The following is a 26,463-nucleotide window of genomic DNA, read 5'->3' on the forward strand; positions in this document are numbered from 1 at the left end:
CAAAGCCATTCATCCTATTGGTTAATCGTCCGCAAAACCTCACGCGCGGCCCGCCTACAGGACGTTACCTCACTCGATTGGCAAACGCACCTATCAATCCGCCTTAGACTTCTGTTATGATTGGCTATCGCTCTCCCGCTGACGCACTGTGCTCACGCCCACTCATTAGCGGGCCGTGTGCAAAAGCAAGCTGAGGGGCCTTGGGAGGGAAACAACCGTTAAGTGTAAGAGGCGGGATTTCACTAGGCACCTGGGGAAGAAGCCAGCTCCTGATTGGTGAAGACGCGGTTTCAAACCAGGAAGGCATGCTGTGATTGGTTGCGCTGCGTCCTCTCGCTCGGGCCTGACGGGCAGGGGGGGGTTATTGTGTGTGTGTGTGAAGCTAAGAGTACGCGGTACCGGCACCAGTGAGGAGCGGAGACGCGGAGGTAACGGAATCCGGATTTTCTAACGGCGACGCTTGAACTTCCGCAACATGGTAATTATTGTAGTTGACCTCCGCAGGGGATGGTGGGAGTCTGCAGCAAGCTCGTAAAATGTCCCGGTAGAGGGAAAAGGCGGGAAGAGCACAGTTGTTGTGCCGTGCAGTGAGGCGCCGGGCGAGCCATTGGTGCCTGTGCAGCCTCAGCTCATTGTCCTGGCCGGAGCCGCTGCAGAGCAGCCGTCCTGTGCTCCGGGGACTGGACAAGCGGCGCAGCGCGACACCGACACCGAGCAGCTGCGACAACAGTGCACGAAATGGCCCACATAATAGTGCAGGGTTGTCGCTTTTCTCATCCAATGAGACGAACCGCTGTCACCAGAAGAGACTTTCCTGACAGCCCTGTGCTGCTCCAGCCCACAGCCTATCCCATCATAGAGCTTGTAAGAGGGTACAAATAAAGCCGTGTTCACACACACAGCGCTGCCTGTCCTTTTATTATAGCATTATTCTTACATGGCAGCCGGCCGTGTCTGCTGGAGGGATTATCAGAAGCCCCTCTAACCCCTCCCTGCCCCCCAGCTGATTACAGGGAGCTGCGCCTGCCACCCTGGGATCAGCTGATGGTGACAGCCATGGCCTCTAGGACTGGGCACCTGTCGACCATGGGCTGCGGCACAGAAAAAAAAAAATATATATATATATATATATACACACACTCCATCACGGAGCGGCATCATCTATTGTCACTGTATACAATGATGTGTACAACCCCTCACCGTAAGGCTAGGGGCATACAGGTGTATTAAAAAAAAAAAATTATATAGATACACACACACACACACACCCCATCACTGACCAGCATCATTGTATAAGGCTAAGTTCACAAGCGTATTTAAACAAAAAAAAAGATATATAATAAATATATATATATATATTTTACACACACACACCTCATCACTGACGTGGGTCATTATATACAACCCATCAGTGTAAGGCTAAGTTCACACAAGCGTATAAAAAAAATAAATCCGATTTTCACCCGTATAGCATCTGTTTTTATACATCAGCAGTTTATAAAATTTACAAGACCAAACACATTAATTGCGGTGTATCTGTAAAAATCAGATGCTGTACAGAAGATTTAGCTTTTTTGAGCCCATGTAGACTGGAATAGGCAAAACATGGGAGAAACAAGTACATGCTGCGATTTTATTTATTTTTTTCTTCTACAGGCCTCGTGCACATATTTGTATTTAAGCACATATGTTAAAAAAAAAAAAACATCCCGGTGTCATTAGTGTTTATTGATCAGTGTACAGGCCGTGTGTCTACTTTTACCATCTGTGTTCTTGATCAGTGTTCGGTCCAGCTTCACCATCAGTGTTTTACACGGATGAATACATAAATTACAAAGCTTCTCCTATACTTAGCAATGCTAAATGCAGACTGCACACTGATGCCATCTGTGTACTGTATGTGATTTTCGCAGGCCCATAGACTTGTATTGGCTCTTGTCATCCGTGCTGCAGCAAAAAAATGTACATCTTCGTGTGTTTTGCACGGTCTGTCAAAAACATTGGACATGTGAATAGCACCACAGATTATAATGGGTATGTGTTGTAGTTGAAGAAAATGGATGTAGACGGATGTTTGGTCTATGTGCAATAAGCACTATCACCAGAACAGACAAATTGAATAACATTGGTCCGTGTACTCTGTCTGGTCATTTTTTTTCTTTCACAGACCGCACTCAGCCCAAAAATAGTCGTGTGTACATAGACTGTGACCCGTCATCTACATCCTGTTAATAACCTGTAAACCTTTAAGCAGATTTATCAGAAATCGCTTCAAAGCCTGTAATCTCAATAGAAATAATAAAAAAGTGAAATATTGATCTGTTAAAACCTTGTGATTCAGCCTCATTCAGACGACGTTCATTCGTTTTCTGCATATGTAAAAAAGACAATTTCACCCATTTCTGTATGTAACAAAAAATAAATATATATTTTCAAGCTTATACCACCCATTATATAGTAAATATACAGCACTGAGATGACACTGTTGGCCTCCTTGTGGTGTCCATTGCTTTTTCATGAACCCACTGAATTGCATTAGCAAGTGTGATTCAGGTTAAAAATGCAAAACACGAAAAAAAGTCTCAGATTTTCCAGCTCCAAAGTTCAGGTCCCCATTGATTTTTATGGGGTTCGGGTTAAAGTTCGGATACAGTTCTGGTACCCGAACTGAACTTGGGACCAAAGTTCGGTCGAACTCTATGAACCCAACCTTCCACGGGTCTGTTCATCCCCACTAGTGATCAATGCACACATCTAGTAAAGAAATTTATTATAGAAAATTGCAAATATCACACTGTCTTGCACAAGATTAAAAGCATTTCACAAACCCCATTGATTCGGGTCAGAAATTGATATCTGCAAAAAAAAAAAATCAAAAACACATGAACAACTCCATAGACTAATAGGTATGTGTTTCTATCAGTGACAAACACCCAACAAGTAAATAAGTACGATAAATAAGTGGCCTCAATGAGGCCTTGCTAGGAAATATTTCCCATATATGCACCTAGAACACTCAAATATCATGAGCTGATTTCCTGACATGTTGGTATCACAGAAGCCTGCCCCTCTTGAAGACTCCACTCTTCAATCTGATTTTGGGTGGCTCAGACTTTTACAAAGTGGTTTCACTGAAAAGTGTTCTCTTTCATATAATGTTGGTCCCCGGCTGCAGTATGTTATACCATAAACTCTAACATCTTCAAGTCCACCGGCATGTCTTCCCTGTTGCGCCCGGTGTTTGATGCTGTCATTTTGGCAGCCAATCTGAGCTCAGTGGCTCTGCCAGTGTAGACGGGATGTCCTTTTGAGAGCTGCCAAGCTCATTGATTGGCTGTCGACACAACATCAGCGCCAATGCCAGATACTGGGTGGGAGCAGTGGTGGAGACTCGCCAGTGGACTTGACGCACTGATTGCAGTGTGGATTGTTATAACAGACTGCAGCCGGGGCAGACATTGCCTGAAAGAGAACAACCCCTTTAATATTCTCGCAGTCTAGAAAGTTATTACTTACCTTACTAGGCCTCGTTCAGTTGTCCTTGATTTTTCAGTGTTTTGGAGCAGATTTTGATCAGTGTACCAGTTTTTACCATGAGTGTTTGATCAATGATTTTTCACATATGGAAAAAATAAAAGCTGCCATCCATTGCATTGTTAATCACAGAAAGCACACGGATTAAAAGACAGATGTCCTATCCCTGATTGCCGTAGACTTTTATGGGGAATTTTGGTCCATAACTCGGGTGAAAAACACACACGCCTGATTTTTTTTTTTTTTTTGCAAATCAGTTGGTGGGCAAAAAAACATGGACATGTGAATAACACCATAGAACATGTATTCATTATAGTCTATGATAAACACATACATAATTCATGTGTTTGAATGAGCCCATATATAGTATAAAATCATTGTTTGTGAAGTGCCAGGATTATTAGTGGTTTTGTTGAACAGTCTTGTAATTTCACTTCCATTTTAACAAAGCGGAATATAAGTATTTCACGGCATGTATAGCGCAGTGTGCTCACTACAATACTGGTATGTGGTAGGGGGGTTGTTTACACATGGTATATACAGGGCTCTCAATGTATCTAATCACACACTAGTTCAGACATGGACTCATCCTCTGGCACAGATCGTTTTTGTTGCTCAGTGACTATATTAATAACTGTAAAAAAAAAAAATACATTTAAAAGAAAAATATAGAAGACATCTAATAAGGTTTTTTTTATTTTCAATAGATAAGAGCTCCAAGAAGAAAGCGAAAAAGAAAAATATACCCCCAAGATGTTAAAAATGTTGCTTTGGGGCTCTAATCCGTACTCATGGCTCCCGATGACAATCACTACCTCCAGGCCCTAAACTCAGGCCTCCTCTGTTAGTCATAGTTATTATTCGGATGGTAAAAATATTCAAAGCTCCTCTGCTTTTAATAAAGGAGATTACACACAATTAAGGCATGTTGACGTGAATGAAGTGTGCAGATTCCATGCCAAAATTCAAGTTTATCCGGCTTCCCATTCATTTTAAAAAAAAAACAAAAAACAGTTGTGAATACAATGTCAGGTGCCCAAACGCAAATCTGCAGCAGCAATCAGATGAGATGGGCAGCCTTCTATCCATAACAGATTTTTCGAACAGAAAAAATCCATCCTTTGAACATACACTTAGGCTGTGTGCCCACGATGTGTTTAAGCGTTTCCTCAGCGCCAAAAACGCTTAAACGCATGGTAGAAGGCCTGCCATGTCCCCCAATGATAATCCGCATGTGCTGTGCACATGCTGCGGAAATTTCCGCTGCGAATTATCATTGCGGAAAAAAAACGCAGCACTACCAATTATTTTGCGGAAGTGCTGCGTTTTCGCCGCCATTGACTTGCATTAGACCGCATGGATTACACCATTACTGTATATGTAGATGCGCATTCCATGCGTTCTAATGTGCGGATGGTACCTGGGTCTAGAGGAGAGGAGACTCTCCTCCGGACCTGGGTACAATTGAAAACTGTAAAAAATAAATATATACTTACCTTCTGGCGGCCCGCGCTGCGCTCCTCCTTGCTTGGCTGCAGTTCGCGATGGAATGAAGGACTTGCGCTGACGTCAGAGTCATGTGACGGGTCACGCTACACTGACGTTGACAGGTCCTTCAGTCTACCGCTGCCGGCAGCTGGGACGGTGAAGCAAGACAGCGGGGGCCATCGGAGGGCAAGTATATATTTTTTGACATTCTCTCGGGTCACACTATATAAATCCATGCTGTTTGCATGGATTTATATAGTGTGACCAAGTTGACAAGCACTTTCCAAGTGATGCTAAAATCGCTTGGAAAGCACTTGTCAACCCGCATGCGGAAATGCATGGAAAGAACGCTTCACATCCGCATGTACAATCCGCATGCGTTTTTTTCTGCCAGGGAGATGCAGAAACTCTCAGGAAAAAATCCTGAGCATTTCTGCATCGTGGGCACATAGCCTTAATTGTAGATGCCAATTCCGCATGCGTAAACGCACAAATAATGGACATGCTGCGGATTTTTCCGCACATCAAAAACGCTGCGGAGAACTCCGCAGCATGGGCATTGAAAGTGTGGAATTTCATTGGGGACCATGGGGGAAGGATTACAAAGCGTTTACGCTGCAAAAATTCCGCAGCATAAACGCTTGAAAAACGCTTCGTGGGCACGGACCCTTAAAGGGGTTGTCCACTACTTTGACAACCCCTTCTTGAATTAAATGTTTTGCCCCGAAAAAAATAAAGAAGCCCTTACTCACCTCCCGTGCTGGTGCCATTCCCGTGTTTATCTGCACTCGCGGTCCTGTTGTGACACGAGACACTGGCACCTAATCAGCGCTGGCGTCACTGTCCCCACCTTCAGACAAATCGAACTTGAAGAGGAAGTCCAGGCTGCAGCTGATCTGACTTCCTCTTCATGCTCAATTCGACAGGAGGCGGAGACAGTGACGCCATCGCTGATTGGGTGCCGGTGTCACAACAGCTGCACGGGAGCCCCAGGGAGAGAGTGCAACACCGTGGGAAGAGCGCCAGCATGGTAGGCGAGTATAGGCTTTATTATGGGGGCCCAGCAAGGGGTATGAACATAGGTTGTCCAAGTAGTGGACAACTTTTTTTTTTTTTTTTTTAAATACCAAGGTCAGATACTGAACGTATGAACATAGCCTTAGGGGGGGGGGGGTCACATATATCTTGCTAGCCACGCATAGCCTGCCACCATAAGGTATACATGACAACTGCACTGAGGTGGCTCAGTAGGTGTTCCAGCAAGGTCACCAATACACTGGTTACTAAAAAAAAAAAAAAACACATCAGCTGTATATCCCAATATCTTATATGAATCCACAAGGGGTGATGGATGCTGCAATTAACCATGTAAAGAACCAGGAATTTTTCACTTTTGCGCTCATTTATTCATTTCATTCTTCTAAGAGCCATAAGTGTTCTAATTTTCCGTGGACATAGCTGTATGAGGGCTTGATTTTGTGGGATGTGAATGATGGATACCATTCATTTTATCATAATTTACTGAAAAATGAATTTCTTTTCCCAAGTATTGTGAAATTACGAGGAAGAAAAAAAAACAGCCCACAATGCTGTTATTGTTTTAGGGGTTTTGTTTTTACCACATTGTCTGGTAAATATGACTTGCCAACATTATTCTCCAGGTCATCATGATTACAGTGATACTAAAGTTGTCCATTTTTCTGTTATTTTAGTGGTGAAATAACTTTAAAATTTACAAAAAAAGTCACCATTGTCTGATTCCCATAACCTATTCTTTCCTTGCATGTGCGATTTCATCCATTTTACATTTTGATAGATTGAACTTTTAGGGACATTTTTAAGTGTGTGTGTGTGTGTGTGTGTGTGTGTGTGTGTGTGTGTGTGTGTGTGTGTGTGTGTGTGTGTGTTCATATAATGCAACTAGGGCTGTGGAGTCCTTAGATCAGGAATAGGACAGACATCTATAGGTCATTTCATAACTTTCCCAAGTTCTTATGAAAAAAATATTCCCCACAAACTGCATTGCACTACTGTACCCAATTTATTATATATTTTAGGAGTTTCCATTTTATACGTTCTTAGGCTGTGTGCCCACGTAGCATTTTTCAAGCGTATATGCTGCGGAATTTCCGCAGCGTAAACGCTTGAAAAACGCATGTATATCCGCACCCCATGGTCCCCAATGGGATTCCGCAAGTTCTATGCACATGCTGCGGATTGTTTATGCCGCGTTCAAAAATCCGCAGCATGTCATTTAATTTTGCGTTTCCGCAAGCGGAATTGCCTTTGTCCAATGCATAAAAAACGCAAGGCAATTCCGCATGTGGAAAACGCGTGATAAACGCGCGAAAAATGCACGATAAACGCGTGCGGAATTCCGCATGCGTTTTTCCGGGAGAGGACTTGCATTTATGCAGCAGAAATTTTCTGCTTCATAAATGCAACGTGGGCACATAGCCTAAAACTCAGACTCCACAGCCCTGGTAACTACATTACTTAGTGTTCGAGCGATCACAGGTGTATGTGATTTTGTGTGCAGAAACGTCTGCACCATTTCAGCATCTCTTAGCAGGAAAATGCAGCCTCAAAAATGTTGCGTTTTTGCTACTTTTTTGGTGCATTCAATAGGTGAAAAACGCACAGAGAATTGACATGCTGCAGATTATTTTCTGCACCAAATCTGCAAGTCCAAAATACTCAACGTGTGCGTGACACTTCAGGTTTCTCATTCACTTTGCTGGCATCAGGTTTTGCAAGCAAATCTGCAACATGTGCACAGCGCCTTAGGGTACGTTCCCACGTTCAGGACCTGCTGTGGCCCCGACGCTGCAGAACTTCCGCACCCATTATGCAAATTAGACACCTATTTTACGTTTTTTTTATTTGTTTTTTTTACACATGCGGATTTTTCTCATCTAAACAAGTCTATGGGGGAAATCTGTATCTGTACCCGCAAGAGAAATTGACATGCTGTGGATCTGAAAGACGCTCTGCAGGTCAGCGTCCGTTGGTGATCCGCAGGTGCACAGACACACAGTGCACATGGGATTTATAGAAATCCCATCCACTATTCTGCAACATCTGGCCGCTGTGTTTTGGACGCTACCATAAATGCGCAGTGTCAAAATCACAGCAAATCCTGAACATGAGAACGCTCCCTTAAACCTCAGTCTTGGAGTACATAGTAATATCACAGTCCTATGGTGCTCAGCCTGTGGATAAGCTACACAGAAGGACCAAGACGGCAGGTATGTCAGCCTTCGGCAGGCCTCTGACTACCAAGGTAACCTATGAGTTGCCCGTAATCGCACTGACACAATTTTAATGCCGCTGTCAGATTGATAGCTACTTTTAAGTGGTTACACTGCAGCGATCAGAGAAAGCTCCTCCCGAGCCAGCTTCATACATTTTTTTTTTATTTTTTTGAATACATAATGCTCAAAATAAGGTAAAGAAAATAAATGAAAGCAGCATTACTCACCTTACCAATCCCCTGCTTCTGCCATCTAACATGACCCAATCCCTAGTTACTACTGCAGCGATTATTCTGACATTGTTTGAAGAGCGATTAATTACAATTTTGTGGAATGCACTAACCAGAGTTTTTACAGGATTTTAAATACTACTAAATAAAAAAACTGTCCAAATCTGGGAAAAAGGACACTTCAGACAAAACTCACCCACTATGTTGTGGCCTGTGTGGGGCTTGAGGGGCAGTGCATACCTCCTAAAATACCAGAGAGAATCCCTGTCAACACGCCCTGCACTCAGCCACGGCCTGGTGGGTCTGATCCTGAGCTACTGAGAGTTAGTCGCTGAGCTTGATTTATAACCCAACATACAAAAAAAATCTTAGGAATTTAAAATGTGAAACTGTGCAAAAAAGGTTATAGTAGATACAATACGCCATCCCATCAGAGACTCAGAAAAAGTGGACTCCAGCATCACAACGACTGCAAATATAACGCAAAGAAATTCATGAAAATCCACATATAGCTTAGATGGAGAATGTATTTATTTGTATAATCATTCATATTTTCAGCACATCTTGTGGGTACACGGTCTGTTGTCTGGGTGACTTTCCAAAAAGTGTAATAAAAAGAGTCAGATGGGTAAAGTCAGACACTCCGTCGTCTATGTATTTAGGTCTTCATTTTTCCAGCTCAGTTCTGGCACGATTTTTCAACTACATTTTCTACCATTTTTCAGACCAGATTTTGTTTGTTAGCAAAAATATATATTAGTAATATAGAAGAGTGCTCAAAAATATAGCATATAAGTACATTCATATGGATAACTGCATTGTTTATGTGCTGTATTCACCACCTGTCAACTACACAACCAATACAGACATAAGATGCTTGTGCGAACAATCAGTTGTGTACAGTTTATCGGAATAATACACTATGCAGAAGGAAGTGCTGCTCCTGCAGTTACTTTTCTGGAAGAATGAAACTCAACTATTGTTTTCACTTTAAATCTGCCCATACACAGAGCAAAGCAAGTTCCAATATTTTCCCAGACAGATAAGCCGCCACCCGAGGTGTGAGGCAGCGGCTTACTTTGCTCTCCCATTGAAAACATACAAGCTCTGTTTAAGTCTTTATAAACGTCATTATATATGACAGGTGCTGCATAGTCAAAATACAGCTTTGATTTCCACAGCTCCAACACAAGCTGTGCTCTCAGACTTACTATTGAGCCCGCACTCTGCTCTATGAGCCATACATTCAGTCTCAGAGCTGTGAACATCAACTTACTGTTGAGCCCATAGACAGCTGATGCAAAAGCCAGACTTCAGAGCAGCATTTTTACTGATTGGTGGGGGAGTCACTGGACCCACACCCCCAGCGATCAGCAGCACTGTACAGCGCCCCTGTCATATATAAAAACATAGTGACTTACACTTTAAACCATATTTATCCAGGGCTGCCAGCTGGAAAAGCTGCTGACCAAACACATCTGTTGAAGATGTATGGGTACCCTAAGATGTGGTCTCCTCTTTGGGCTAGAATCTCATACGAAGTGCAAGTGCAGACAACAATGATGACCATGTCTACATGGTGAGCAGCAAGTCATATGTGCGAGCTAGGGCTCCAGGTCTTCACTTCGGAGCGGTGATAAAAATTTATGCAGTGACTGACTTTAAAGGGAACTTGTCACCAGATTTATGCTGCCTAGACCGTGGGCAGCGTGAATCAGAGCCTGACAGCATTATTGTAGGCAGGTACATTCCTGCTCATAGTTATTGGCACCCATGAAGTTTAACACTAGAACTACTGATGGAGTCATTTTGACTCCTTTCGTTTTTTATTTCTCTTCTGTGACTACATTTTTCAGAATTCCGGCTTGAAACTCGGTGACTTTTCCTCAAATATGATGTGAAAAAAGATTTTGTGAGAATAAATAATTTTGGTGAAAAATTTGCGAGTTTTTTTCAAAATTTACTAAGAACTACTGAAGGGAGTCATTTTGACTCCCTACTATATTTTGAGGTCCTTTTGTCACTAAATGTTGCTATAAAGTTTTGTGCATAATTTTTTCACTCTGTCTTATTTACCCTGATGTTCATATAGATGTAGTTCAATTTACATGTCAACTTTTCACATTTTCCTTGTGTTTTACCTGCTTGTATTACTGTGTAATGCTGAACAAACTATCTGATGAGGAGCTAGATGCATTCATTGCGATATTCTATGCTCGTGGAATATCTGGCACGAACCGTCACTCGATTAGCAGTATTTGGTGTAATGACTGGGGAATACCGTTTTGCAAAGCGACAATGTCTAGGGACCGCTTTGTTGAAATTATGAGGTTTCTCAGATTTGATGAGAAATCTACTCGATCGGAGAGACTGCAAACGGACAAGTTTGCTCTGTTTTCTACTGTGTGGGACAGGTTTATTGAAAATTGTATTGCGTGTTACAAACCTGGCCCATACATAATGGTGGATGAGCAACTTTTCCCAAGCAAAACTAGGTGTCCATTCACGCAGTACATGCCTTCCAAACCAGATAAATATGGCCACAAATATTGGCTAGCTGTTGATAAGAGGAGCAAATATCTGGCAAATGGCTTCCCTTATCTAGGCAAAGATGACACACGCCGTGCTGAGGACCGTTTAGCTGACCATGTGGTAATGAAGTTATTGGACCAGTTTTTGAAAAAAGGTCGCAATGTTACAACCGATAATTATTTTACTTCAGTAAAATTAGCTAAAAAGCAAAGGAACAACCATCGTGGGAACACTGAACAAGATAATGCGAGAAGTGCCTAAAGAAATAAAATCCATGAAAGAGGAATTGTACAACACTAAAGTGTTTAGAAATGAAGACAATTTTACACTTACAGTATATCAAGGAAAGCCCAACAAAAATGTTGTCATTTTGAGTTCCGTCCATCCAGATGTTGTTGTTGCGTCTGATTCCGCTAAAAAAACTCCAGAAACGGTAAAGTTTTACAATGAAACAAAATATGGAGTAGATGTAGTGGATCAGATGGCACGAAAATATACCACACGAACATGCACAAGGAGATGGCCTGTTCATGCATTTGAAAATGCCTTAGACTTTGCGGGTATAAATGCATGGATAATATTCAAGGAGATTACCCACCAAAAAATGTCACGCAAGGCATTTTTGCAAACGCTTGTGAGAGAGTTGAGTGGTCCTTATGTCACAGATAGGGAAAAGGGTTCCACGTCCCAAGTTTCTACATGCTCAGAAGTGATGGGTCAAACAAAATTTTGCCAGATCAAAGAAAAGTGCAAGAAAAATAGATCTGTCGGAAATTGTAAGACTTGTGGTAAGTCTTTGTGTGGGCAATGTACTGCCATAAATCAAAGGCAATGCCTAAAATGCGAAACACCAAATGTTTAGAAGGTGAATTCTGCGCCATATTTTCATTTTTATGCTCCTCCACCTACATTTTCTCTGCTTTTTGTTCTTCAGTTGTTGTTTATATGTGTGCACTTGAATAAAAAAAAATGTTTGAAAAACGTCTATTATAATTATTGTTATTTTCTGTAGAAAAATAAGAAAAGCAGAAAAAAAACAATCAAAAGCATTACTGTTGGATCTCACAATAATAATACATTACAAAAAATATAATTATTAATAAATAACCACAAATGAAACTCTAAAAATAAATGAAAACAAGCAAGGAGTCAAAATGACTCCTTTCAGTAGTTCTAGGCGGGGTCACGAGTCCAGTAGTCCTAGTGTTAAGTACATAATGTGGAATATCTCCTGAAAAAAATGAATCAAGTGAAACAGTTTTTTTGTATAGCGCACCCGTGTTAAATACAAAAGAGCAAATGATAAACCATAATTTAAAAAAAAACAATGGGAGAAAAAAAATAGAAAAACCTAAAGCTTGTTGTGTCACTGCTATTGGCACCCTTTACATTAATTTAGTATGGAAACACATTTTGACTCGCCTGTGATAAATCACAAAAGAGATTCACCTGTGATTGTCGGTGCCCATGTGACATGAATTAGCCAATGAATAATTACTTCACTGTTTTAAAAAGCCACATGGTAGGCCCTGTTCCTTTGTCACAATGATGAAGACAAAAGGAGCTGTCTAGGGACATCAGAACTGCTATTATTAGTAAACACAAAACTTCCAAAGGGTAGAAGGCCATCGCCAAAGACCTTGGTAGCCCAGTTTCAACAGTGCGCAATGTTATTAAGAAGTTTGCCAAGCATGGAACTGTCAAGTACCTCCCTGGATGGGGGGGAAAGAGGAAAATTGACGAGAGGTCTTTGAAGGTTGTTGCGAATGGTGGAAAAAACACCACGTCAAAACATCCAAAGACCTGAAGGCCAACCTGGAATAGTCTGGGGTCATGGTTTCAACAAGTACCATACGCCGCAATGCAAAGCAACAGTTTACAGACAGCGCAATGAAGCTTATAAGGAAAAGAACACCATACCAACAGTTAAGCATGGTGGAGGATCCATAACGCTGTGGGGTTGCTTTGCTGCGTCTGGTACTGGAGACCTTGATCGTATCACAGGAATCATGAAATCAGAATTATCAAGATATTTTAGAGCGTAATGTCTTACTCCGTGTAAGAAAACTTGGTTTGAGTTGAAAGATCATGGGTCCTCCACCAATGACCCATAGCACACATCCAAAAGTACACAGGAATGGTTGAAAAAGAAAAATGGACTGTTTTAAAATGGCCAGCAATGATTCCTGACCTCAATCCCATTGAAAATCTTTGGGGTGAGCTGAAATCTGCAATTGGGAAAAAAAAACCTGCAAACATTCAAGAACTTGAACAAACTGCAAAGAAGAATGGGAGAAAATTCCAGTTGAGAAGTGTAAGAAGCTTATAGATGACTACAAGAAACGTTTGGAGGTTGTCATCAATGCCAAAGGGCGTACAACCAAGTATTAATTAGGAGTGCCTTTATTGCTGCACATGCTTTTCATTCTGTTTCTTCTTTGAAATTGCAACATGGAAGTTGAAAAACAATGTTTTATTGTTGTATTACTTTGGACCACTAATTAAAAATTCCTGAAGATAAAACTTTGGTGCATTTCCATTTATTTCTGAAGATATTGTAGTCTATAAAAAAAATGAAGGGGTGCCAATAATGGTGAGCAGCACTGTATGTTTGTCTCTGAAATGTGGCGTTTCAGAGAAAATATACTTAAGATCTGGCCAGGAACAATAGCCAAAGACAAGACTAGGCCAGCTTCTCCCAGCGCCGCTCCAGGCGATTGATAGGTCAGTGTCTATAGGAGAGACATGGCAATCAGCTGCAACTGATTTAAGAATAACATCCTCCATAATCCAAACCTCGCACCTCCGTCTCCAAGACTTCTCTCGTGCTGCGACAGTATTCTGGAATGCACTAACCGAAACAATCTGACTAATAGCTAGCCCCCATGTTTTTAAGCATGCTTTAAAAACACATCTCTGTAGACAGAAATATCACCTCAACTCACTAACCTAACCCCTGTTCCCTCCTAAATGTTAATCATAATCTGCTTACTCCTATTAATCTGTCTCCACATCCTCCATGCACCCAATAGCAAACAGTAATTGCACTTAGATACTGGCTGGTGCCAGGATCATGCAGCTTTATATGAAAACCTCTATTATAATGATGGCTGGACTGGATATAACAAGCACGTTCTACCTACTGTGTGTCCCCCCATTTCCTTATAGATTGTCAGCTTGTGAGCAGGGCCCTCACTCCTATAACTGGTGATTTGGGTGTTACCCTAATGTCTTTATTGCCTGTACATGTCCCTGCTTAACTGTAAAGTGCTGCTGAATAAGTTGGAGCTATAGAAATACAATAATTATTTATTACCAGCTCTAGCAGTGCTGGGCGAAGCCAGTCGGGGTGGCATCAGACTAGTCTAGTCTCCGGCTATGGTCCCTGGCCAGATCTTTAAAGTATACTTTCTCTGAAACGTCAGTGTTTCTGAAAATTATATACCAGACTGCAATCAAGCTCTGATTTATGCTGCTCATTGATTGGGCAGCATGAATCAGGTGACAAGTTCCCTTTAATTCTCCCCTATGATTTGATGGGGGAATGGGTATTGGCAAGTGATCGGTGCCTAAAGTCCGGCATGGTTACATTGCATCTTTTTTTTTCCCATAGGAAAACATTATGGTTACAGTTTTGCTGATGCGTTGTGCAGTCTCAGCCTAAGGCTGGAATCACAGTAGAGTATGGCATCCGATGTGATATGCTAATGATGCTCTGCGAGCGTGAGTAGAGTGTCAGCACTCTGTGCTCCGATCCTCTTGTATGAGAGAAGACTGAGAAAGTAATTTCTCCATCTACTCCATTGCCGACATCCAAGTGCAGTCTGATGTTTCATATGCACCCATAGACTTGTATGGGCACTAGTGAGCAAAGTCTTGCTGCCAATCGCAGCATGAGAAAATAATCGCTGCCCCATAGTATAACATTAGGCCGTGTGCTAGGCGATGTTTTATCACATAGCACTTGGCCGTGTTATACGGTAGTGCGACCCCGGCCTAATGCAGCATTTAGCCTTAGTTTAGAGGCGTGTTCAAACAATGCACATGCACCAATACTGGATGTTAGGGAATAAATGACACTTGTGAAGTCGCTCATCTGCATTGACGTTTTAAATGCATAAAAAAAAAGTAATTGTTTGCAACTCTGTCTTTTCTTACAGGCTGGTGGTAAAGCTGGGAAGGATAGTGGGAAGGCGAAGGCCAAGGCAGTATCTCGCTCACAGAGAGCAGGGCTGCAGGTAAGACCTCGTTTGCTTGATATTGCACATTTTGGTATCGTCCGGGAATTGTTAGCCAATAGACCGATGTTAAAGAAGCACCTTTAGTACAAACAAATGTCTCTCAACTTAGAAAAAAAAAAAACACCTGTCTGCACAGTTTAACATTTTTGCTGTATAGACACTTGTCCCCCGAATAAAAATAATTTTTTATTGGACATTTTTGATGTGCTATTCAAGAGAAATCTAGTGGAGAATCAATATGCAAATCAGGCCGGAAGTGCACTGGGGGTGTGTTAATGCACTTGGACTAATTCCAGGTGCATTGATACGCCCCCAGTGCTCTACCAGTCTGATTTGCCTATGGCTTCTATGCTAGACATATAACAGGTGCATCAACCCTTCATAAAAGATATATTTATTGGGACGAGTGCCCATACAGACATGCCCCTACTTCCATACGTAATAAGCTGAAAGGATTATTTTAAGGCCTTATTTACTCATCTGTATCTCTTCTATCAATCCAAAACATACATGTAATGGAGCAGATAGACCTCTTATCAATTACTGAACATTGGCTTAAAATATAGGATGAAATGGCCTAATAAAATAAAGTATAAATGCGGCCTACAGCAGCTAAAGCCATGTATCCTAGGGGTACTCCTACTATCATACTGGGCTTGTAATAGGTGCGGCACTATGTATGTTCATAGTGTTTGGGAACTTTGATGTACTTTGAGTAGGTGGGATACACCATTCTTGGCTGCTGTATCAGAGGGCAGCTTAGATTGGAGGAGATGATGCAGAGCTTGGGGATATATGGTTTTCACGTAGAAAGCGGTGTAGCTGCTGCCAGTCCTCAAGACCTGTGACTCTTGTCCTTCACACACAGTGACTGACAGCTGGTGTACTGGGAGAGCTGTCCCTCGGCAGTGTGGGTGGGTGATCTGCACTTCATACAGATTACTAAAACGGATCACAGAAAAGGTGTCCACCCTCAGATAAGCATGGGAGAGTTACTGCAGGTCTGTGTAAAAGCTGATATATTTAGAGTGTATCGACACTGAAGAGCTTTCTTGTTGTAGGTTATGATATTCAATATTAGTACATGCTCTACAACCGTGTACTTGTTGTTAGTTTCCAGTGGGCCGTATCCACAGACACTTGAAGACACGCACTACAAGTCACGGAAGAGTTGGTGCTACAGCAGCAGTGTACAGTGCTGCCATCCTGGAATACCTTACTGCGGAGGTAGGTGCTCCTCCTACAGGAGATACAAGAGAGGAGCAAAAACATCCACAGGTCCATGGCCGCTGGACCAGAGCACTCCAGATCTACTGCCTGCGACACCATGGTGGACTAATCAGAAGTGACACTAGGGATGTCACAGGGAGGAGGTTCGCACTGGGCAAAAGACTACCAACATGTTTACTGGAGCAGGGTCCTGGGAATCATTTTTCTCTAGGAATTTCCAATACTTTATTATATAAAACCAGTTTAATAGTCTGAAAACACAGGTGATACTTTAACTAAAGATATGCAAATTGCCTCTTCAGAGAAAAAGAGGACTTGAACTCTATAGCGCCACCTATTTAACTAGAGCGTAATGCTGTCCTCTTGTATGTTATGAGCAGGTGTTGGAGTTAGCAGGAAACGCCTCTAAAGATTTGAAGGTGAAGCGAATCACTCCTCGCCACTTGCAGCTAGCCATTCGTGGTGATGAAGAGTTGGACTCCCTCATCAAGGCCACAATTGCAGGAGGAGGTATATTTGCTAGATTTTATATTTGCTTATGGCCTCTGTATAAAGTGTAGCATCCTGAGTTTTACACACAAAGAGTAAGGTTGCAGTCACACAGCCTTGTGTCATGGACTCACTGAAGCTCTTCTGATCCAAACTCAACAGCCTAACATTCACATATGAGGCTATCAAGTTCAGGTCAGGAGACCCGCGGCCGATGCCCAGACCAACGCACACAGATGTGCGAATCTGGTACAAAAAGCAATTATTGTTATATTTGGTATGTGTTTTGTTAGGCATACAGTAGACTACACTTAAGGATGCACACCGGGTAATAAGGGGTAAATGCACTGCTTAGTACCTCAGATTACAGCACTAATGTAGGATATTTTATCGGTCACATGTTGGACTGTACAGACCAGTGATTTTCTTTTTTTTTCTCTGCAGGTGTTATTCCTCATATCCACAAATCTCTCATTGGGAAGAAGGGACAGCAGAAAACTGCATAAAGTACACAATCTGCTGCCCTCTGCCATTGTACTGTAACTGGGACAGAAAAAAAAATGGGGATATGTGGAATTTGTTTTGTTTATTTTCGTTGAAAATGTTACTTTTTCTAAAATAAATAGATAAATGGAAGGTAATAGAGAGTAGACTTAAAGGAAAACCTTTGTATGTTCTTTAGGTGAAGAGTTTCACAAAAAAAAAAAAAAAAAAAAAAAAACCAACAACTCCTGAAGTCTTGTGAATGGAATCTGTGTGTTGATTGACTAGGTTTCTCCCGTGTGTTTTATACAAAAATGGAACAGATAAACCATTTTTTACATAAGCTTTGACTCTGTGTAGTAAATCTCATTTGGGCAATGTGTCCTCTTCGTCATAGTTTTTGAGCCACAGTATCTTCATAATCTGCTTATTCCAATGGCAACATTGGAACAGAAACAAAGGCCATGTAAGGCTGGGTTCAGACGGCCGCATGAAAAATCAGGGCAGCCATATCTACAAATTGCGGATGTAATTGGCTCCATGTGCTCATCCGCAAAGCAGGGGCTGCCTTCTATTACACAGTAAGATTTCAAGCAAAGTGGATTTCATTTTACAGATGTAATGGTCCAACATAGAGGTAGGCTCACGACTTATTACAAGTTCACCTTCATTAGTAGTGCATTTAAAACTCCATACAGTAATATGCCAGGTAACATACATACGAGTTTCAGCAGCTAACCTTATATCATCGTAAAATACCATGATTCAGACTATCTGCCGAAACGCATAGGTTTGCTACCTGGCATATTTCTGTACGGAGGTTTAATAGGCTCAGAACTTCTCTCTATGCTGGGCCATTACATCTGTTTATTATAATTGGAGTTTCTCTGTCCTGTCCGTACAAGTTCCCAGAATCAGTGGTGCCTTTGTAGCTGGAGTGGTGATCTAACCAACCCTTACCTTGTTGTAATTTCATTAAAACTCATGCCCACAAAATTGCATTGAAGTGCAGAATCGCAGCAAAAAGATAAATGATAAAAAAAAACATGCTGTGTCAAATATGGACCAAAAGTGTAAAGTAAGAAAAAAGGGGGAAGGGGGGGGATCAAAAGCATAATCATAGCAGATTGCTACTGCATATTTTAACATATTCAGAAAATTACACAGCAGAAACATGGCCTAAGGCTTCATATATGACATTATATGTCATCTGTTTGGACAGATGAGGAATCAAACCCTTTCTCTACCAAAGTCAAGTGTGGTCCAACATGTCCCACTTAGCAACTGCTATTCTGAAAGGTAAGAAACCCAAATACACATGAAAAGGGTTCTCAAAATATGTAATAAAATAGCCATAAGACGCAATTCAAATGTCAGCCCGTCCTAGTCATGCGTTAGGATGGTCTGCAGTCTGAAGAAACGCAGTTCCTGAGATCTGCGTCTCAACTGACAGGGGTTGTATCATCAGCACACGTACCTCCGCGAGCAGCTCCTCAGTCAATTGAGATCAAGGTCTCAGGAGCTGCATTTCTTCAGATGGCAACCTGTTTTTACACTTGACTAGGGGATGAGCTGTCATTTACATTACGTGATGAGCCGTCATTTACATTACGTGATGAGCCATTTTAGCACATTGTTGGAAAGCTTTTTTTAGATGGTCCGACAGTTCCACTGAAAAAAAAAAAAAAAAGCACGTTTGCCCAATGTTCATCTAATGTAGGGTTCCCCAACATGTGGCTCACGGCGATTTGCTAGCTCGGCACATTAGCGCTGGGCAGAGGCGTTCCTAGGCACTTTGATTCAGAGCCCCGAATTGTCAGATAAGCATTTTTGCCAATCATAAATAAATGACTATTTTACACAAGCTACTGTATTAATCTCTGGCCTGCGTAGCTTCTACCAAAATGTATTTTCCCTCTCTCGGCTCCTACTTTCAGCATGTGCACACACAGGGTTGGATCAAAGGAAAGACACTGGGGCCTCCATCAGTGACCTCACTGCCTCTTCTTCCAGAGCAGGAGGTGAGGAACTGCCTCATAATGCTAACTGCTACCTGTTAGATTAATAAGAGTATTAATGGGGTTATCTGGTACTATTTTATTTTTCTTTTATGTTCCCAAGAACTTACAGGCAAGGTAATTGCTATCTACCTGCCTTTTGTGTCCAGCGATGATCAGAGTGGTCACGGAACAGCTCCCGGTGACGTTACGTTGACAGAGCAGCTGCTTTTCTTCCACTGTGTTGTTGGGGTGCCACTGCCGATGTCATGCTGATTGACAGCCAGCTACCCACTGCATGACATTGGCAGTGATGCCCCATCAACAGAGCAGCCTGGAAGAGAAGGAGCTGAATCGTCGGCAGGACAGGCAGATAGTTAGCAACTAGGAATCGGTGGCCTCCTCTTTAAGATGTGTGTTTACTCCTTGAAGAAGAGAAAGAATTTTGAGAGGTCAGGAAAACAACTTAATGAACTGATTGAAAAAGCACTTAAGCTTAAAGGGGATCCTGATTTCAATAAAAGGGAAGCTATCCTACAGTGAGAGACTTTAACGATTTTAAAGAGAATAGAGTATATAACTTTGCATCCTCTACAGTAGTTACTAACATGGACATATCCTCTGAAGCTGAAAGCTCAGATAGAGAGAGGTCTAACTCTAGGGGTAGGTGGAGACAGAGAGGTAGAGAAAGGGAGAGGTTTCAAAAGAATAGATGGAGGGGGCGAGGAGGAAGATGGTTGGACTATGGAACCCAAAGGGACCCGGGGAATTCCCTCCAAACTATGACCCCCGAATCCCAAGGACTCCAGAAAACAACAAACAGGAGGTACACGGGAGTCAGCGTTGTCAGGTTCGTCCTCATCTGCGTCTTTTTTGGAGCAGAGGGGCCCGGTTGGATACCAACTGAGGAACAGGAACTAAAAGAGGGGCCATTGAAGCAAATCGTAAATTTGACAGAATATCAGTTGACACGTGATGAAATGAGAGTACTATATAAGGGTCTGTCCTTCGTCCCTACCACCCCCTATAACTCCTTCATGTGGATTAAAGACATTCACTTATTTGGTCGGAAACTGAAATGGCATAAAATTCTATAGACAACAGAATAAGGAGAAAAGTCAAAGACTGGGGTTAAATGAGGACGAACTGATTGCCTTTGAAGCCCTTACTGATCTCCTGAAGGAAAATGAGGAGCCCCGTGGGTTGGGTCCTTTCACTGAGCTAAAGAAAAAAAGCACAAGGCTGCCTCCCCCCTCGGGTGATCTGGACAGTATTGATATTTTTTTTGAAACTAGTGGAGGATGATCTTTCCAGGATGAGTACCCCCAAAGGGACAGAATTTAGATCTAATCTTTCAATAGGTGAATCAGAGGCGTGGGGAAAATTGGAGGATAATCAAAATCTAATCGTGAAGCCCTCTGATAAAGGGGGAAACTTAGTTATCCTGGACCACCCTCTCTACCTCTCTATGTGTCAATCCATATTGCAAGATAAAAACACCTATGAGATTTTAAAAAGAGACCCTACCCCTCAGTATCTTGAACTATTGACCTCTCTACTGATCGAGAACCTTGAATCTAGGATCATTTCAAAAAATGAGTTTCTACTTCCTGGTTACCCAGTCACCCCTACTTTTTATGCTCTCCCCAAACTACATAAGGGTACTAGTCCCTTAAAGGGTCGGCCTATTGTATCGGGGGTGGGCTCTCTTTGCCAGAATCTGGGGGTTTATTTTGACAAGGTGCTCCGACCGTTTGTATCTTCATTACCGTCATACTTGAGGGATACATTGGACCTCCTTGTCAAACTTGAAGGGATTAGTGTGAACGACGAAGTGCTGTAGCCTTCTATAGACGTGGAAGCCGTCTACAGTAATATCCCACATGGGGCGGGTCTTGAAGCATTGCAGCACTTCCTCGCAACTAGGGCAACACAATTTGACGCACATAATTGTTTTGTTTGTGATCTTATGTCGCTCATACTTACCCATATTCACTTTTCCTTTAATGGCAAAACCTACCACCAACTCAGGGGGACTGTGATGGGGAGTCCCTCAGCCCCTTCGTATGCTAACCTCCTTCCTGGGCTGGTGGGAGGAGACTGTGGTGTTGCGCGAGGAAGCATGGTGGTTCCCATTCATTTTGCTGTGGTCTAGATTCATTGACGACGTGTTCCTCCTATGGTCAGGTTCAGTGGATGATTTCCAGAGATTTATTCAGTGCCTCAACACAAATGAAATCAATACGAGATTCACGTCTGAGATTAACTTACTTTTCTTGAGCTAAAGATTGGGAGGGACCAGGAAGGATTTATTACAACACGAACCTTTCGTAAACCGACCGCCGCTAATAGTCTCCTCAGATGGGAAAGCCACCATCCAGTCCCACTTAAGAAGGGTATTCCCAAGGGACAATTTCTACATATCAGGAGGAACTGTTCCAATCAGGGAGTGTTCCTATCTCAGTCCTGCGAGTTGAGGAATCGATTCAAGAATAGGGGGTACCCCGATAAAGTTATTGAAACAGCTTTCGTCCATGCTAATGGTCAAAATAGACAAAGATTATTAAATCCAATGACAAAAAAGGATGATAAGAATTGCTCACCAAGAATCATTGGTACTTTTGACAGCAGGGCAAGTGAGGTGACAAGAATTGTGCAGAAACACTGGGGCATCCTTGAGATGGATCCTGATCTCAAGGGGTTCATCTCTGAATGGCCCAGTATTACCTACAGAAAGGGACGGTCACTTCGGGACCGTCTGGTCCACAGCTTTTACAGACGGCCCATAAAACCAGGTTCGTGGCTTGAACGAAAAACTTGCGGTACCTTCAGATGTGGAAGTTGCAAATTCTGTCCTTGGTTAAGACCTTCAAAAAGTTTTTCAGGTAGCATGAGTGACAAAGTCTTCTTTATGAGAGACTTTGCGAATTGCAGAACAGAAGGGGTAGTTTATATGGCAACTTGCCCCTGTCCCAAAAACTACGTAGGCAAAACTAAGAGGGAATTGCGGAGAAGGATTGGTGAACACCTTGGGGATATGAGTCACAAGAGGGACACACCTCTTGCCCGTCATAGGAGAGATTATCCTTCCAATAATTTGAACACGGTCTCATTCTGTGTATTAGAGGTGATTCGGAAAAACTAGAGGGGGGGGGGGGGTGATTGGAATAGGTTACTACTCCAGAAGGAGTGCCAGTGGATATTTAGATTGGGGGCCTTGACTCCAAATGGTCTTAATGAACAACAAAATTTCTGCTGTTTCATTTAGTTAATAGGGTGCTACTAATATCAGCTGTACATGGTTATGGTTGTAATTCTGACTATCATATATAAATATGTTCTATAATATTACTTAATATTAGCATCACTACTACTCAAGTACTTTTTGTATGCTCCTCTGAATTTTTATCTTTTTATATATTAACCCTTATCATGCTTCTCCTTTCCCTGTCTCCTAAACTTTATGTGTATGTGTGCAGTAATATGTGGGTACAGACAAAAACAAAAAAAAAAAAAGAAGTGTACCTCACATCTTTGACCTGATATACTGTTCTATGTAGTCTAACTCAGGGTTTATCTTATGGTGTGATTGGCATATCCACGGTATAAATATACCTTCATAATGTGAATTGGGGCTTGTGTAGCACGTCATGTACCTCTAATATATGTGTAGATACCTCATATGACATCTGAATACGGAACATATGAACTTATGACAGTTGAATGCCTTGCGGTTTGGCTGCGTTCATGTCCAAGTGGTTTGACAAGTGCGCATGCGCTGGCTCTGTGATGATCGTAACATACTAGTACAGGCCGGTTTGCTAGGAGGCGCGGCCATCGCTCTGGTCCGTACGTCGGCACGATACTTGCGAGTGCGCAATACACCTGTAGTCTATGGTGGATGTGGTGTGAGGAGTTGTACGCACCGCAGCTAATCACCGACATGGCGCCTGCGCAGTTTACTCACAGCACCTCTAGTGGATGACCCTCGGCATGAATTAGACTGCAATACATCAGCAGGACACCGTATCAGTGTTACTTCACTTATATATTTTTCTCCTGATGAACCTACAACCATACGGGGGGAAACGCGTCGAGAGGAATATGGAACCCTTAACCTATTGGGGAGGCAGGATTCCTGCATTACTAAAGATAAGTAACATCTTGCACACTTTCCTAATGCTTTGTTAGGGATTTGAAGTGTGTTGTCGATTATATACAACTACTCCTACCTTATTTATATCTTCTTTGCAATGGTATCTGCCACTGTGCCCTAGGTTAAGGCAATATGTTATACTGTGTTGATTATAGGGGATTTGATATCCCCAATACACTGCATTAAGGGAATCTTTTTATAGGGTTGTATATCTGTATCACTCTGGAATCATGTTTTGGAAGGTATCTCATTATTTATATATATCTGGGCTTCTCTGGTACGTCCCTTATATGGGTATTAATACCTGTTCTGTTTGCTTTCGTTGTGCAATAAATCTTGTGTGGGCAGGGATACCGGTTACTGTGCCCCAATTAGTGAAAGTACCTTAGGCATTATTTAGGTCTGACTACAGTTCCTCTGATAGTTTTATAAATTAAGAATTAATCAGGGATATCCGTCCTCTTAAATGGGTTAGAAGAACTATAGCAGACAGATGTGATACATTGGATGTATTCCCTTTGGTGTGTTTTGTTACTGTGATCCATTACCAGTATATCTGGATAGGCCCTATTGAAGTACTAGCTAGTAGTTGTTCCTGTGATGTGATTCACTGGGATATGGGATACTATAGCTGATTCATTAAGATTGGGTATTGATAAGTTTGGATCACGTTGCCTATCTTTTATGTCTCTTTTGTGTGGTCTAGTATTTGTTGTTAGTTTTAGGCTAGTTTTTAATTGAAACTATTAAAGGTTATCTTTTAATGGGTATTGGATGTAAGAATCAACTACCTACCTGTCAGTTCTTAGCCCCTTGAGAAAAATCCTCCTGACCCTCCAGTGGAGTATGTGTATTAATGTATATACTGTGTGTATTATGTCTAAATACACAGAAATGCCCATATATAATTCAGAACGATATAGTATATACTAGGGGCGTCTCTAGGTATTCGATCTGGGTTTGAACACCCAATTATAAGTTTAAGGGCATGTGCGCACATGAAGTATTTGGTGCAGAAATATCTGCACCATTTGGAAGGAAAAATGCTGCGTAAAAGACGCATTTTTTTTACATGCGTTTTTGTTGCAGACAGGGCTGTGGAGTTGGAGCCCATTTTGGTGGAGTCGGTATAAAATGGACCAACTCAGATTCCTAAAATATATAAATAAATTGGGTACAGTAGTTCAATGCAGTTTGTGGGGAATATTTTTTTCATAAGAATTTGGGAAAGTTATGAAATGTCCTATAAATGTCTGTCCTGTTCCTGATCTAAGGGTCTAGACTTTTAGCTGAGATGAATCTGTGCAGCAGTAAATTTATCACTTAATCATGAGCCCTGTATGAGGGAGTCGTGGAGTTGGTGTCATGGAAATTGAGGAGTTGGAGTCGGAGGTTTGGCTTACCAACTCCACAGCCCTGGTTGCTGATTTTTCCCCACTCATTAATATGAGTGACATCTGCAGCAAAAACGCTGTAACAATTGACATGCTGCAGAAAACAATCTGCAAGTCAAAAGTAAGCATCGAGTGCATGAGACTTCATTACTTGTCGCAGTACCCTAGGGGTTCGCAATGCGTCCTTATTCCTTTTGGCAGCGTGACCCGTTTCAGCCGACATTACACAGTATTTTTCCTGTCTGTGCATGCACACACGCAATTAGCACACAACCCAGCGAGGTGCAGCGACATGCAGTCCTTCATTGCTCTTCCTCACAGCAGCACCGGTTAGCCAAGAGGATGTCCACCTGTGCCTCATGCGTCCCTGCGACACCTAGCTGCTCCTCACCAGCATGGCTCCACCAGTCACCTCAGAAGAGCTTATCTCTTCTTGGAGAGCCATCAGTGTGTTATCTATGTTGTTACATGGGACTGCGAGCCACATCTATGCATCTGTTACATTATCTGTACTCAAAGCTATTGTGTTATATGTGGTGTGGAATTTTTTCTTTGGGGGTCATGGTAATGACATCAAAACACGTTTTGGTGCTTGGACATCCGAGAGATAGATAGAGATATATATATATATTTTTTTTTATGATCCAGGTTGCACCCTAAGTGCAGGTATAGCAGACAGACAAAAGAGGCATGAAGTGGAGACATAGGATGGGCCATGTAAAGGTTGTTACATAGCAGTGTTGCAACTGCCTCCTCCTTGCTGGTGACGACATCCCGCTCACCGCGTGCGGCTGTCTCTACCCTTTTCCAGCTAGTTCTGTGCAGTCTTCCCCAGAACTGTTGTAAGCTATTGAGGGGTCGTGTTCTTCTTTCCCCAGTGTGTTGCTGCCTGCTTATGACAGGTCAGCCTCACAACAAGGAAGAAGTACATGCCCCCAGTGAAATTCCTCTGGTGATGACCAATTGCTTGGACTTATAGTCCAAGCAAGTGGCACAGGGAGCGATCTCACCCAGCTGTAAGCACAGGGAGTGTGTGCAATCACTGCAGACGCATCCCAGCATCCTGCGCACACATTCAGAGTTGTGGAAATGCCTCACATAACGCGTGCGCATGGGGAAACATTTATGATGAGAAGAACTACGCATGCACGACCACTGGGCTGAACAGATAAAGCTGGCAGACAGAATAAAGCCAGTGGGCCCATCCTAGAAGATGGAGGGTTGTTATTCTTGGAACAGAGCATCATTTTCAATAGCTTTCAATTACTAAACATATATTTCTATGTTTTCTGCCTAATTAAATGCATCTTTTATGGTGGCAAAAGCCCTTTATACTGGTCTTAAAGTATAATAATGTTGTGATGAAGGAGGCAAAGTGACGTGGCTGGACATCTGCTCTTCCATCTTCAGCCACTTTATGACCGACAGCACTGTA

At 42.3% G+C, this 26,463-nt stretch overlaps 2 protein-coding genes across 7 annotated transcripts in view; one reads left to right on the plus strand and one right to left on the minus strand.

Moving 5' to 3' along the window:
• LOC141166736 (DNA-directed DNA/RNA polymerase mu-like) overlaps nucleotides 1-26,463 on the minus strand; it is a 59,416-nt gene that overhangs the window by 12,307 nt on the left and 20,646 nt on the right. Inside the window, exon 14 of one of the 6 annotated variants that reach the window (XM_073653703.1) lies at nucleotides 2,439-2,856. The exons of 4 other annotated variants lie outside the window; for them this stretch is intronic. The gene's annotated coding sequence lies outside the window, so the exon portion shown is untranslated. Of the gene's footprint in view, nucleotides 1-2,438; nucleotides 2,857-11,626; nucleotides 12,045-26,463 lie in introns of those variants that run through there. One more of the 6 variants, XM_073653702.1, reaches the window with a different exon arrangement.
• Nucleotides 293-17,824, plus strand: H2AZ2 (H2A.Z variant histone 2). Its single transcript, XM_073653704.1, has 5 exons — nucleotides 293-478; nucleotides 15,199-15,276; nucleotides 16,393-16,506; nucleotides 16,890-17,019; nucleotides 17,443-17,824. The coding sequence occupies exons 1-5, from the start codon at nucleotides 476-478 to the stop codon at nucleotides 17,502-17,504; spliced, it is 387 nt and encodes a 128-aa protein (XP_073509805.1). The 5' UTR covers nucleotides 293-475; the 3' UTR covers nucleotides 17,505-17,824.

Source organism: Phyllobates terribilis, unplaced genomic scaffold (assembly GCF_046119375.1).
Source record: "Phyllobates terribilis strain yellow unplaced genomic scaffold, ASM4611937v1 Scaffold_11__3_contigs__length_659146591, whole genome shotgun sequence".
Taxonomy (NCBI): Eukaryota; Metazoa; Chordata; class Amphibia; order Anura; family Dendrobatidae; genus Phyllobates; species Phyllobates terribilis.

Excerpts from the sequence above, each read along its gene's own strand:
- H2AZ2 (XM_073653704.1), top strand. Across the intron at positions 15,277-16,392 it reads CACAGAGAGCAGGGCTGCAG|TTTCCAGTGGGCCGTATCCA; the intron begins GTAAGACCTCGT and ends ACTTGTTGTTAG. Across the intron at positions 16,507-16,889 it reads TGGAATACCTTACTGCGGAG|GTGTTGGAGTTAGCAGGAAA; the intron begins GTAGGTGCTCCT and ends TGTTATGAGCAG.